The sequence below is a fragment of the Nothobranchius furzeri genome, chromosome 6 (assembly GCF_043380555.1).
Source record: "Nothobranchius furzeri strain GRZ-AD chromosome 6, NfurGRZ-RIMD1, whole genome shotgun sequence".
NCBI lineage: Eukaryota > Metazoa > Chordata > Actinopteri > Cyprinodontiformes > Nothobranchiidae > Nothobranchius > Nothobranchius furzeri.
In genome coordinates, this window is record NC_091746.1 from 43317155 (window position 1) to 43330885 (window position 13731).

The 13731-nt window shown below is 42.6% G+C and overlaps 1 protein-coding gene across 10 annotated transcripts in view; it reads left to right on the top strand.

The window, feature by feature from the left end:
* The first annotated feature begins 974 nt into the window (after positions 1-974).
* Positions 975-13731, top strand: part of LOC107396498 (protein unc-13 homolog B) — a 99265-nt gene continuing 86508 nt past the window's right edge. For 5 of the 10 annotated variants that reach the window (XM_070552233.1, XM_070552234.1, XM_070552235.1 and 2 more), the window contains exon 1: positions 1016-1321. In XM_070552233.1, the coding sequence (XP_070408334.1) occupies positions 1300-1321 (22 nt within the window). In that variant the 5' untranslated portion in view covers positions 1016-1299. Of the gene's footprint in view, positions 1322-13731 lie in introns of all 10 variants that reach the window. The other 5 variants (XM_070552230.1, XM_070552231.1, XM_054744170.2 and 2 more) reach the window with 4 other exon arrangements.

Consider the following 13731-nt stretch of genomic DNA (forward strand, 5'->3'; position numbering starts at 1 on the left):
AAACATAATTTTCTATGTTTGTAAAAAATACTCATACATATATTTATTTTACCTTAAAATAAATACAAATAAATGGGACTTTATTTTAAATTATTGTGTTAACTATTATTTCACAGTTAATAATAAAATTACTTGGAGAAATCAAATTAATGTTTGGACTTCTAAATGTTGCTATGTTATTGTATTCATGAATACGGCAGGGTCAAATCATATTTCCGATGTTGAACTTCGGATGTTCCGATTTTTTAGAAATGCGTCTGGGTCAGATAGTGACCAAACAGAGCAACGGGGTGGCGCTATTTGTTTAGTATTTATTTGTTTGAAAGGAACTACAACGTTTACCTTTTCCACAGGAAAATAATTACCTGTCTGAAAGATAATTTCTTAAGACAGTTATCCGTGTTCCCACAAACAAACAAGCCAAAACAAACTATGTTTGCTTACTGTAAAGTGAATTATTTTTTGGCTTGTTTTTAAGGTTTGCTAAAAAAAAAAGAAGAAATAATTAAAAAACAAAACAAAAAAATAAATAAATAAAAAAGGCTAAGTTTTGAGCTGAAAACTGGAAATGGAAGTTCCAAAAGAGTGCTTGCTGGAAAATTCATTTGAATGAATTACAACTTTTGGAAGTTTAAAGGAATGGCAATAAAATGAAAGAAAATAAAAGAGGTTGTCCAATGTTACGTATTTATGAAAATCTTTATAATACAATTGCTACATTACTTTGCATTACATTACTCATTAAAAAAAGATTCTAACACACTTGTCTTTATGGTGTTGCCATTAAAATGGTAATTTTACATAAGTTAAAATGCAACAACAATGGCCAAACAACAAATATGACCATACAAGGCTAAATTAGTAGCGTCTTAATTGGTTTATGTGTATAAAACGAGTGCGTCACCTGTTCCGCTTGTCAGTGTGTCCCTCTACATGATTGGTTTAAAATCTGTAATGACTTCGCCCCTCTGAATGGTTCCGTTTCTCTGATTGGTCAGCTCAGACGACAGTAACAGGTGCCGTCTGTTGGTTTCTGCCGTCTCGCGCTTCCAGTCAGTCCTGAAAGCTGTGATGAGAGTTTTAATAATGGCGTGGATGTGGAGGGGGACTGTTTCTGCCTACTGCTCACATCCGGTATGAAGGAGAGACTTTTTAAGCACCCTAGAAGGATTTTATTCAAGTTCTGAAGATCTTTTAAACGGATTTTATCATGTTGCCTGGCTCAGTAAATCTCCGCTGAGAGCCGTCCCAAGCTAGAAACTGTGAAACTTCTGGTTTTGTCGCTGAAGACGAATTGTCATGTCGTTACTCTGTGTCAGAGGTACGTTTTTCTACTTTATTGTTTTTTACTTTTACGTTTAGAAACATGTTTCCTAAATAAATGATCTTGTTTGATTTTTGTTCAACCACACGTATCGAGCAGGATCCAGTGGGGGAAAAAAAGTATTTTATGTGATGTAATTGTACAATTTAAAGAGAGAAACTGGTTTTAAAGCAGTGAAAAATAGACAGGGGTTACCTTTCTCTAAGTGATTTTAACTAAATTACTGGAACAAAGCACACAGCATTATTACAGCTGCCAGAAACCAAACAGTGGTGTTTATGAAAACGAGTTTCCTTATTTAAATTTATAATGATATAACATTGAAAAATACAACTTTAAAATATCAAAATAATGCTCTATAAAATCAAGGTTTATGGTCCTTAGAGGTAAACAGATAGGGAGGGGGTATGGTGGGGGTTGGAGAAATCATGCCTCAGCATCCATTACAGCTGCAAAACACGTTATGTAATATTCAGGTGTCTGAACAACACTTGACAGTTTTGTTCAGCACTTCTACAAGATGTGGGTGGTGTACATATGCTGCAAGCCCAAAACAAATTTTAAATGTTAATTTTTTGACATTTACTTTTGTTTCAACATCACATTATCAGTAGGAATTCAATAATTAATAACTGACCTTGTTGCTATTGTTGCTTTGTCTTTTTGGTAGAATGAAAGCACCAATGTGATATACTATAAAAAAATAGTTTCTGTTTTTATTCCAGTGAGTACTATAAACCAGAACCTGACAAATGTCAAGTTGGTATAAAAGCAAGTAGCCAACACAAGGGACCAAATAAATACCACTTGGGTATACACCATAAATGCAAAGTGCTTGGGGTTTTAAAAGAATTTTACTCACACAGAAATATAAAGTGTTTTAACAACTATACATTTTTAGGCTTTTCATTTGTTTTATTTAAGTGGACACTGCAATATTAGGTAATGTTTCTGCCTGTTGCAAAAAATCAGTGTATCGTATGATAAATGGATGAGTGCAGTAAACAAAAGTGAGCACAATAATTTCCTTTTGCATGTTTGTTTTCCTCATGTCTCACCCTTTCCACCTAAAAAGACGCAATAATACTACATCAGTCCAGCATGACAACTTAAAATTGTGACAGGCCCAGTAATGCTTCATATTTTTAATTAATTCAGTGAAATTTGGCTTACGATTAGAGGACTTTAGGCTTTTTATGTGTACATAATTAAAAATACAACAAAGTACAATTGGCAGTCATTTATTTTCTGTAACTGCTGTAGCCCTGATTGTCCTCAACAATCATGGCAGCCAATTTTCTCTTATCTGACAAACCATTCATTGTTATTTGATCATCATCTAGTGTTATTTTGTGAACTTGATGGCCCCACACTGGCCAGTTTTGAAAATCCACTATGGAACTTCTTTTTTTTTTCTTTTCCGTGTCCTGTCTGGCTGTGAAGCAAACAGAATTGATGTCTGAATGCTGGTGACAAGCCTTACACATTTATTCTCAGGTGGAGCATCAAAGCATCTGCTTTTAATGTCATGCCTGATACTTAAAACTTTATTGTTATTGTTTTTGAATGCTTTTTAATTCCAGACACAGAGCCAGAGGTGAAAGAGAAAGGAAGAGACAAAAGGTGTGTGTGTGTGGGGGGGATTCCACAAAAATAAACAATAATGAACAAGAGTCTACTTCTAGACCTGCAGAAAGAGAAAAGAAATAACAAAAAACAAACAAAAATGGGACACAACAACAATACAACAAGATCAAGCTATCACTGCGTCAACTTGATGAAGAAATATATAATCAACATTGTTTAACTGAACAATCACACGATAATAAATCACAGTGCATTTAGTGCCAACCGTAGCCTTAAAACATGTGTTGAATGTGCCCAAGTCCATACTTATGAGAGCACCATGTGAGCACCTGTGTGTGTACACTCGCTTGTTTATGTAAGGTTTCTCTATAGGAGCGTCCAATAGAGAGTGTGAGGGGCCTCCGATCTGCCCCCTAAAGATGTGCAGGAGACGGAAGGAGTTCCAAGTCCCAGAGATCCAGGAGCTGCACCAGAGCACAGGAACCCCAGGGAGACTGCAACCAGAAAAGCCCCTGCCCCCCTCGAGAGGTGCAGAGGATTGCCCCGGTGGGCCACAACCAGCAGCCGGCAGACTCCCAGGAGATATCGGCAGCAAGCCCACAGGCCCGCCCGCAGCCTCCCACCCCCTAGCCGGCCCAGCCCGGGACCCAGCGACCCGGGACCCAGGGGTGACCACCCCCGCCAGGGACCCAGCAGATCCCAGGGAGCCAGACCCCACCAGGTAGCCACCAGGATTGGTCAGGCAGACATAAAAAATCTTACACTCCCTGACCTGGGAGCCACGACCCAGGCAGACCAAGGCACCGCACTCCACACCAGATGTGGCAGGGAGAGGGGAGACGAAGATATATATCATCTAAAGAAGTTCCAGGAGAAGGGAGGAGTCAAAGGCCCCACCTGACATATAGTCATACACAAACACAGTCACACACTCCCTCCCTCATGCTCACACATACACATACAACCAAAGACTTACAAAAAGGCACGCCGGACACCCACTCACGCTCCCCATACACACCCTATTCACTCTGGTCCCGGTACTGCTGCACATGGGGTACAACCATTACCGGTTCCCAGAGTTCGACCCTTTCTGCTGGGGTGCTGATGAGCAGGCTCCCCCGCCCAATGCTGAGCACAGCAACCCACCACCCCAGACCCCAACCGGACGGCCGGATCTCCCTCCTAGCCTCCAGCCCCAGGAAGCCAAGCGACAACAGATGTGTGCTAAGACCCCTAGTCTCCCTCCACCTGCTCCAATATGGGGTTGGTGAGTGTTGATGAGGTGTATTCCATGGCTATGGTGAGCGGGCAGTGCGGGTATCGTCTGGCCTATGCCAGCTGATGCCACCACACCACCCCACTTGCACCCACAGCCCTCGGTGTCTAAGTGTAGTTTAAAATTGGAAGTGGGCACCAGCACTTGGGATGAGGTTGAGATATCCCCCTGCCAACTGCCGTTGAATGTGCTCACTCCCAAGGCCCTAAATGTATGTTTGCATGGAATGTCGTTGGTGGAAGTGTTTAAGGTGCAAATAAAATTAGGGGGCAGGTTGCCACAGGAATGTGGAAATGGGGTACATACCTGCACTCCCTGACTTGTCCACCCCCAAGGTCCTATGTGCATGTTTGTGTGATGATGTGAGTGAGCAGGAGGAGAGAAATGTGTGGTGATGGGGAGGAATGGCTGGCTGGGCTTAGCCCTCCAGGGAGCCAGCTCCCCCACTGGCCCCAATAGGCACCTCTGTTGTCAAACTGCCACCCAGGGCATGGAGACCCCAGCCCATCCTACCAGGGCCCAAAGCAGCAGCATCACAGAGCCTCATGGTGTCCAAGGGCACCAACCTAGCCCCACCCCAGCAGAATATCTACACCCATCTCTGCATTTGCACAACTTCCAGATTATATAAGACATAGGACATCCAGGTAAGGTTGAGTCCTCCCCCTCCTGGACTTCCCCCTCCCCTGTGATGGGACAGCAGAGGAGCCAAGGTCTACCTGAGGCCCCTGATCCTAAGCCAGGCACTGCTGCATGTTCCTGCCTTCTCCCCGGCAGCATACATGTCAGGACCTGACCTCCAAGGCCCCGCCCAGATCCCCACTTGGGGCCGGCCACCCCCACACCCCGAGCCCCCAGGCCCCCACCCAGACCCGCCCTGGGGGCAATGCAGCTGCCGGGCAGGGACCCATGGCCACCGCCAAGACCTCCAAGGGGCCCCACTCACAACAGCCAGTAGTCCACCACCCGAGGCAACCCAAGCACCTCCAGAGGCCACCCAGTCCCAGACACCCCCAGTGAACCCACCTCCAGGGAATGTCCAGATACTCCAAACTCAGACCCTCCACCCCCTCACCCACATCATCCTGCAGGACAATATCAATGGTCCCCCTCATCGCTATGTGATGGAACCGATCAAAGGAGCCCAGAGAGATTGATTTGAAGTGGAAGCAGAGGCAATATCAAGTGTATTATGATCTAACAAAAGATTTCTATACTGGTTGATACAAAGAGTATCTCTATTTTTCCAATTCAAGAGGATAGTTTTCTTAGCGATGCATATGGCAGTCAGAACCACGTGAGCCGCAGATGTTTCAATCGAGACATCGTCCAGGTTTCCCAGTAAACAAAGAGAGGAGGAGGTTGGGATATGACATTTTAGACACTTTGACAGGTCTTCACATACTCTACCCCAAAATTCCTGGACAGGTGGACAGGACCACAGTGCGTGAATGTAATTGTCAGGAACGTTGTTTGTGCAGAGTGTACAGGTGTCAGACGACACAATACCCATCTTGAACATCCGATGACCTGTATAGTGTACTCTGTGTAGAATGTTGTACTGAATTAATTGTAAATAGGAGTGTCTGATCATTTTAAAAGTCTTTAAACAAGTTTGGGACCAGAAGTTCTGGTCAAAGCTGACTGATAGATCCACTATGGAAATTCTTTGTAAACTGCCTCTTGTTAGTTTACCTAATTTCTAATGCAAGCAAATGGTATTTCTGCAGGTGTAGGAAACAAGAAACAAGATCTTATTAGACTTCCTGCCTGTAATTCAGTTTTTGTTGGAAAACAGGTTTCACCATTTCAGTGAGAGTGATCATATTTCGTCAATGAGTCATTGTTTAAATGAAAGAAGATCAAAACAATAGCAGCTAGAAATCCTCATTATGCGCTTTCAGCCTGTAAAGTGAATTAAAGTTGACAAAAATACAACTGCCAGGACTTCAAGATACAGCTGACAATGTTTATATTCCTCTAACATCAATGGTTTCTGAAGTTTCGGGACATGATTGTGGCTCGTAAAACACTGTGTTGTGGGGACATGAGAATATCTCCAAAAAGAATTTTGATTTCCAATAGTATTTTTGCTGTGAGTCAACACTTAATAGTTTTTAACACTTTCAACTGTTTCTTTCAAACTGGTTTCAGTGATTCTTTAGTTAGAAACATGAGCATCTTCAAACTGGACAGCCTTCTGCTGGCCAGAAACTTTGGTGGTTGTGGTAGGCACTAACAGAGGTTTCTACCTGCTTTATGACTTTACTGTGCCATAGGGATGTGTATTGGTGAAATTCTGGCGATACGATATGTATCACAATGCAAGGGAGACGATACAGTGTATCACCATATATTGCGATACATTCAGTCAGACGTTATTAGTGATTTATTATTGAAAGAATCTATTGTAGGAATATGCAATAAACATAATACTTAACATGTTTAACATGAGGTATCTGAACCATCATAGAGGGATTTACATTTCAAACATTGGTGAAAACAAATCTCATTGCACACTGCTGCTAACTAGCGGTTGGCGTTTGAATTGCACCAAAAGATAGAAAATACACAAATGTGTGCATGTAAATTCTTCCAAAAATTATATACACAACTTTTGAATATCCAAAAATTAGATACACAACTTTTGAATATCAATGTAATATTGCTGGAAAATAAATCATATATATTGCCATATCAATATTTTCTTACATCCCTATGTCAGTAGCTAATCTAAAGGCTAGAAGTTAGGTTTTTCAGTTCGTGGCTGTCAATAAGAAATGCAAGAAAAAGAAATTTGCTTTTTTGTTTTCATCATGGTGACGCCAGGAAGGAAAGGGAAGAGAGACATGTCTTTGGAGGAAAAAGAGTCAAATAAAAAAAGAGCTAAAACCAGAGTAAACATTGGCTCAGCCATCACTTAGTGGCAAGTATGTAATTCCACTTTAAAGCCGGGCGTACACTGTGCGACTTTTTCACTTTTTTGAGCCGATTTTCCAGTCGTGCGAGAAGCCACGACATCGGGGCGAGTTTTGCGCCGAGCGGTCGTGTAGTGTACAGGGGGTTACGAGAGGCGATTAACACCACGTGACCAGCCGCCGATCAGCAGTCGTGAGGTCGCAGGGACTTCTGGTGTGTTTAATATTTTGCTCGTCCCTCGTGAGGGTATCGCACTGTTGAAGCGGCGCTGCGAGCAGCTGCGAGCAGCTACGATCCAAAAAGCATCAGAACCGCTCACGGCGCATGCGCGCGCAATCCTGCATCAACGCCGGCCGGTCGCTCGCTATTTCCCTAATAACACACGCTGTTCGTTTTTGTTTCTACACGTTTTTTTTACTCACAAAGATTGTCAAGAAAGCGTGTTTGTCGTGTTCATGTCAAATTAAACTGATCACAAAACACAGATTTACTCTCTTTATTTCATTTTCCTCATCCAACCCCCATAAATCCCTGTGTGTCCTCCTGCAGCACTCCCGAAGGACAACAGGCAAGACAAAAAAGTCTGACGTGCTGAGTAAAAACTGCTATTTTTAGCACATTTTTAGGGCCGACGTGTTGCTACCAGACGTACAGTGTGAGCAGTCAGGTCGCATGCGAGAACTGGGTTGTGCAGTGTGAGCACACGACTCGTGAGATCTGCTCTGCGAGGAAGTCGTACAGTTTGAGCTGAAGCTGAACGCTGCGAGTGAAAAAGTCGCACAGTGTACGCCCGGCTTAAAGCAGTAATTAAATGACCAGTTATCATTTGCGTACTTAAACCAGTTAAAGGGACTTTACAGAGATTTGAATTTTTATGTTCGCGATTGCCCCCTCAGGCCAAAAGCGTAACGGCAGCTTCAATAGGAGGCTCGTGCACGAGGTGCGCATGCTGTACGTGCACACTCCTTAATGAAAATAACAGCTGAGACAGTCCCGTGTGTGTGTGTGTGTGTGTGTGTGTGTGTGTGTGTGTGTGTGTGTGTGTGTGTGTGTGTGTGGTCCGGAGGACAGAGGACAGGAGAACGTGTAGCTAATTAACTAAATAATTTGGTTCTGTACCTTTCTCTTCAGCACAGCCGACAAAGGTTTAAAATGGGTCAGTCCTCCTGCATGCTCGGACCATTCCCTTCCCTTTCTTGAAAAATTGTTCCAAAATGAAAGTTGAACCCACATCTTTATTTATCTGTGAATTCAATGCCGTTCGGCGAGTCCCAAATAAAAATGTAGGCATCTTACTGTAAAAAAATATATCATTAATGTAAAAAAGAAACTCAAAATAAACTATGTTGACATCCAGAATCAAACCCGGGTCTTCTGCACGAGAGTCCGACATCTTACTTGGTGAGCTAAAGCGCCAGTGATGACCTTTGTATCTGTAACATTTATATCCTTAATGACAGCTGAAACAACGTTCAAAGAACGGTTCGGAGCGAAAATGGCTATTTTGTTGCTAATTTGCAGGAAATATCTAGAAGACAGATCTACAGAAAGTTGCTAAGGGTCCTCAGAAATGTAGCTAGCTTTGTCACTAGGCGTTAGGAACAGCGACAACGACTAAAGCTACGGATAGCAAATCCTACGGGCTATGCCTGAGCGTGAACGTGCATGAAGCAGCCTGCTCGACCCGAGCAGCTCTTTTTTTCTGTGATTTTACAGAAAAACAGGCAATCACAGTAATAATGCCAGGGCTCATTCTACAGGACCAGGGCATTGCAGGAGAATGTATGAAGAAGAAATGTATTATTTCTATAAATGTTTTGGCTGTCAGACTTCCATAATGCCCCTTTAAGGTCACATTTCTGAGGGTTTAAAGGTCAAAGGGTTCAATCAATGAAATATTTCCTGTCATCTTCTGTTTCTTCAAAACTTATGCAAAAGTGTTAAGGTCTCTGTTGTCACTAAAGGCAAGATTTAGCTGCTGTTGGCCTGGGAAAGAAGATTCAAATAGGCCATCATCTTTTTGGGATTTCTGATAATTTTTTTTAGGTTAATCAGAGGTCTGGTTTCAATTCCTTGAATCCTTTTTTTTTTTTTTTTTTTTTTTACTTTAGCCCTTCTTAGATGATACACCATGCTGGCATATTGGCGTCATATTGCCTCAACGATGTGTTTTATAAACGCACCATGCCGGCATAGCGTTGCAAAAATTTTGTGGCATTCGTTCAGCTTTGCTTGGTAGTAATATTGCAGTAATGGTCTGTCTTATAAACAGCTATTGCGCCATGGCACAACAGAGGGAGGTGTCATGATGACGTGGTGAGTTAAAGTGACAGTGTGTAGTTTTTACCTTTAATCTGTGGAAATATCCATCAAAATGTTGTAGTCAATGAATAAAAGATGCCCAGTTGTTGAAAAATAATGGCAGTTTCATAACATATAACCATAAAATTTTGTTCTAAAATACATGAAGCGGGTCTCTGGGCGATGCCATATTGGATGCCATATTTCCTTCTACGGAAGTCTGTGAGGACAAAATACATTTACTGATTTGTAACAAATGGTTACAAAAACTTTACTGTTAATGAATATTGATGCTTTACACATTTACCTGTTCACTGATTGCCAGTGATGAAAGGGAATCTGATGTTCTTGTTATTTTGCTGGAGGTTGCACTCCCAGGGATTTTTTACCCTAATGGGCATCCGTTCGAAAGGTCTTACTTGAACACAAAAATAATGCTTGCTTGTTGTGATTTAGCTATGTATTGCCCTCTATTGCCAGGGAAACTACACACTGTCACTTTAATGCTGAGCTCCGGCCGGCAAATATAATGAAAATAAAAGTAAACGGGGGCAATAAGTTTTGCTTACTGAACAAAATCAGCTGAGATGGCAAACTGGAGTGCCGCAGCGCTCCATGAGCATCTGTTAGAGCTGAAGCTCAGATCATCAGAGATTGCACAGGGACTGATGGGGACAGCCACCTTTAGGAGCGGCTTGTTAAAAAAATGTAACAATCGCAGCTTCAATCACAATAAAAAGCAAGTTATGTCCAAGATAAATGGAAGTCCGCAGAGACTAGTCATCGCAGAGACCACCCTCATACGTTTTTTTTTTGTTTGGTTTATTTTGTTTGTTTTTGTGAAGCGCCTCGTGATTTTTATCTTGAGAGGCGCTATAGAAATGATATTTTCTTCTTCTTCTCATACCCCCTTTATGTCGCCATCGCCTAATCTTTTAATTAAAGGACACGATTATGCCACATCACAGTCTGACCACTTATAATCGACCTAAGGCTCCCTGATGCCGCCATGGCGTTGTGGCAAATTGACGCTATTGTTTTGTAAAAACGGCTTTTGTCTTAGACATGAATGAAATGACTTAAACATGTTCATAGTGAAAACATGTGAACTAACTGCTGATAACAGTTCTAGCTTTAATATTTCCTTTAGTGATAGAAAAATTATTCTAGAAAAAAAATTGGTTGAGTGATGTCCGTTTGATGCGTATTCTAATTCAGAGGCTCCAGCAGTCTTTTATTTAATTGTTGCCTTTCACCAAATCACTTAAATCCCTTGTATTATTTGATAAGTAAAATAAAGTTTGCTTAATTTATGCAACTGATTCATGTCTGGTAAAGTGTAGTTGTGTGTGAATAGCTGATGTCATGACTCAGACCTTCATTGCACAGCAGCCTAAGTGTTACCTATTTATTGCTAGTTGAGACGCATCATCTCCATGGTGATGTCTTTACACAACAGATAAGTGATTGCTCTTACGTTTGGACATGTGTGGGGTGACTAGCTGTGAATCAGTATAGGGATGAATGAACACATGGCCCGTATCACATAGACCCCATGATGCTGTAGTGTTGGAGACACATGTTTTTCTTTAACCACCTAGCATCTGGCAATATCACAATCATTGGTTGATTTTAGTTGGAGACACATTTACTGTGTGAACATTAGGGGTGCAACGGTACAGGTAGCCCACGGTACGGTCCGTACCTCGGTACTTAGGCCACGGTCCACGGGACGGTTCGGTACGTTTGTGCAGAAGGAGACAGCGTTTATTCCAAAACATGCATTTTATTTTTCTTCAGAGCGAAAACAGAATGTCACAATTGTAAGAATATCAGTATATGAAATAAGTTAACATTCTCTGCATTGAACACTAATACCCTCTTTCAATTATCACTTGTATGCAATACAAAATATATTAAAAAAATTACAAAATGTAAACAAAGACACTTGAAAATATTCTAATGGTTCCCAACCATGATACGTGATACATGAGGTAAGCAATGCAAAAGTAAAAGTGCATTTTGCGTTTTAACAAACAGGAGTTAGCTTGTGCTGTAACATCACAGTATGGAATACATGAACCAAGTGCTTGGTTGGCTGTGGTGCTGTGGTGAAAAAAGGTGACAACTTTCCTCACTTTCCCAAGGAGGCGGGACAAACCGTTGATTGACACAGCCCTCTTTGCAGCGATATTCACAGTGTGAGCAAAACAGCTAATCTGGGGTCCCAGCTCAACAGTTTCATTAACTGCATTAACAATGTTTGGAACATTATCTGTGGCGACGGGTATAGTTTTGTTTGGCCGCTCCAGCTTCCACTCGGTGACTGCATTTTTATCTCTTCTGCTAAATGCGCATTTGTGTGGCTTTCATAGAGGGGGCGAGTCTGCAGCACGGCGCTTTTCATCTCCCAGTCCAGCATGTAGTGAGCTGTCACAGTCATGTAGCTCTGCGTTGCCTGAGAAGTCCAACTATCAGTTGTCAGTGCGAGGCTTTCTGCCTTAGCCAAATCACTCTCGATGGCGTTGCGCGTTTTGTCGTAAAGACCAGGGATGACGACCTGACTAAAATGTGTGCGACTGGGCACAGAATAACGTCGGTTGAGCGTCTTCATTAAATGTTGAAAACCAAATTTAAAGATTTAAAAGAGCCTGGTGCCTCTTCAAACTCTTTCCTTTCAACTCCACTGCAGCTCGCCATTTCCTCGTGTCTCTTCGTTCTCAGCCAGCCGCCTTAACTGTAGTAAGAGTTTGTGAGTGAGGACGCGAATGCACAACGGTGATTGGACATTAACTTGGGGGTGGGCCTTTCATCTACCTGGACCGGCAAACGCGCATGGTGCCAAGCATGAAATAAAAGAGCAGCGCAAAATCAATGGGAGTACCGAAGTCCCGCGGGACAGGAGGGCGGATTGTCCCGTGCAGGGCGTACCGAACGGTCCGGTATTTTACCGCATACCGTTGCATCCCTAGTGAACATAGGTGTAGTTTGCCTCATTCACAACTTCTTGAGTTATCGACTCAAAGATCTGGCAATGTGGGTCCTAAGTTTGTCATTGTTGTTTTAAAAACTCAATTTACCAACTCAAAAAGACTAGTTCAGAGACATGAATCATGATAGCTGTAAAATGAGCTCTTTGTTTCAGATTTCATTTAAAACCATTCCTGAGGAACAGGGAGGGGTCACAATATAAGATAAATAAGTAGGGCAGAAACGATTGAGATCTGCACTGACAAAAGGATCTTTCTGTTCTAGAGGACTGCTACAATTTCAGCTCTCTGGTTACTTATCATGCCCTGATAAACATCTCCACATCTAAGACCCATTTATTATACTTATACTAACCTTCTTTTTATGAGAACACACAAAAGGTGTCAGGCCTGGAGTGTGTCACATCTAATGGGCCATTCCCATCTTTACCGGGTCGGCCCGGGCTGGGTAGCGTAGGTTGTTTACATATCTGGGTGGCCTGGTATTTTTCCGGGCCAACCAAGGCTCATTCTCAGCCCTCTTCTCGAGGGGGTCTGCTTCAGGCCGACCAGGACCAACACACCCACTGCTGACAGCAAATTCACACCTTTCATTAGAGCAGGCCTCTGATTGGTGGGTAGAATCAGCCCACATGGGCTTAAGGCAAGGATGTGTGGAATAAACCGGGCCAGGCTGGGGCCGACTGGGGCTACCCGGCCTGGGCCGACCCGGTACAGATGGGAATGGCCCATAAAATGGTCCGGGTAGAAACAGTCCTTTGACCTCAATTGAATCTTTGATGATTCCACAATCTCTTTGCTTTGGCAGTTCTATGTCGTATGGCTCTGCCCTTTAAGCCTCGCTTATTGGGAGTTAGTCCCCAACAACGACCAATGACTGAAGAGCTTTAATGTACGCCCGCCTATGAGGTAAACCCTGGTCCACGTTTTTACGTGACTCAAGGTGGTACAGCTTCTTAAAGGGACATGAACATTGCCAACCTACACACATTTTTTCATTTTTTTTATTATAAAATTTATTGTCATGGGAAAGATTATCTTGCTAAGAGTCAGAAATTTCAATAACGATGCATTTTTGATTTATTGCCCAGCCCTACCATGAGGGCACTCCCCCGAAAAGCATACGTCACAGATAGCAAACCAAAACATGTGGTTGATTGCAGACGGACAGTGCTTGAAGACTGTTGGAGGCTGACTTTGATCATGAGGGTGCGCTGTCGCAGAGCCGGTCACACTGGATGGCTACAGACTTGCAAATCACCCCAACGTTGACTGTTTTTTGTCATGATTCCGTTAATCACAAGGGAATTGTCTAGGGTGGCTGAAAAACACAC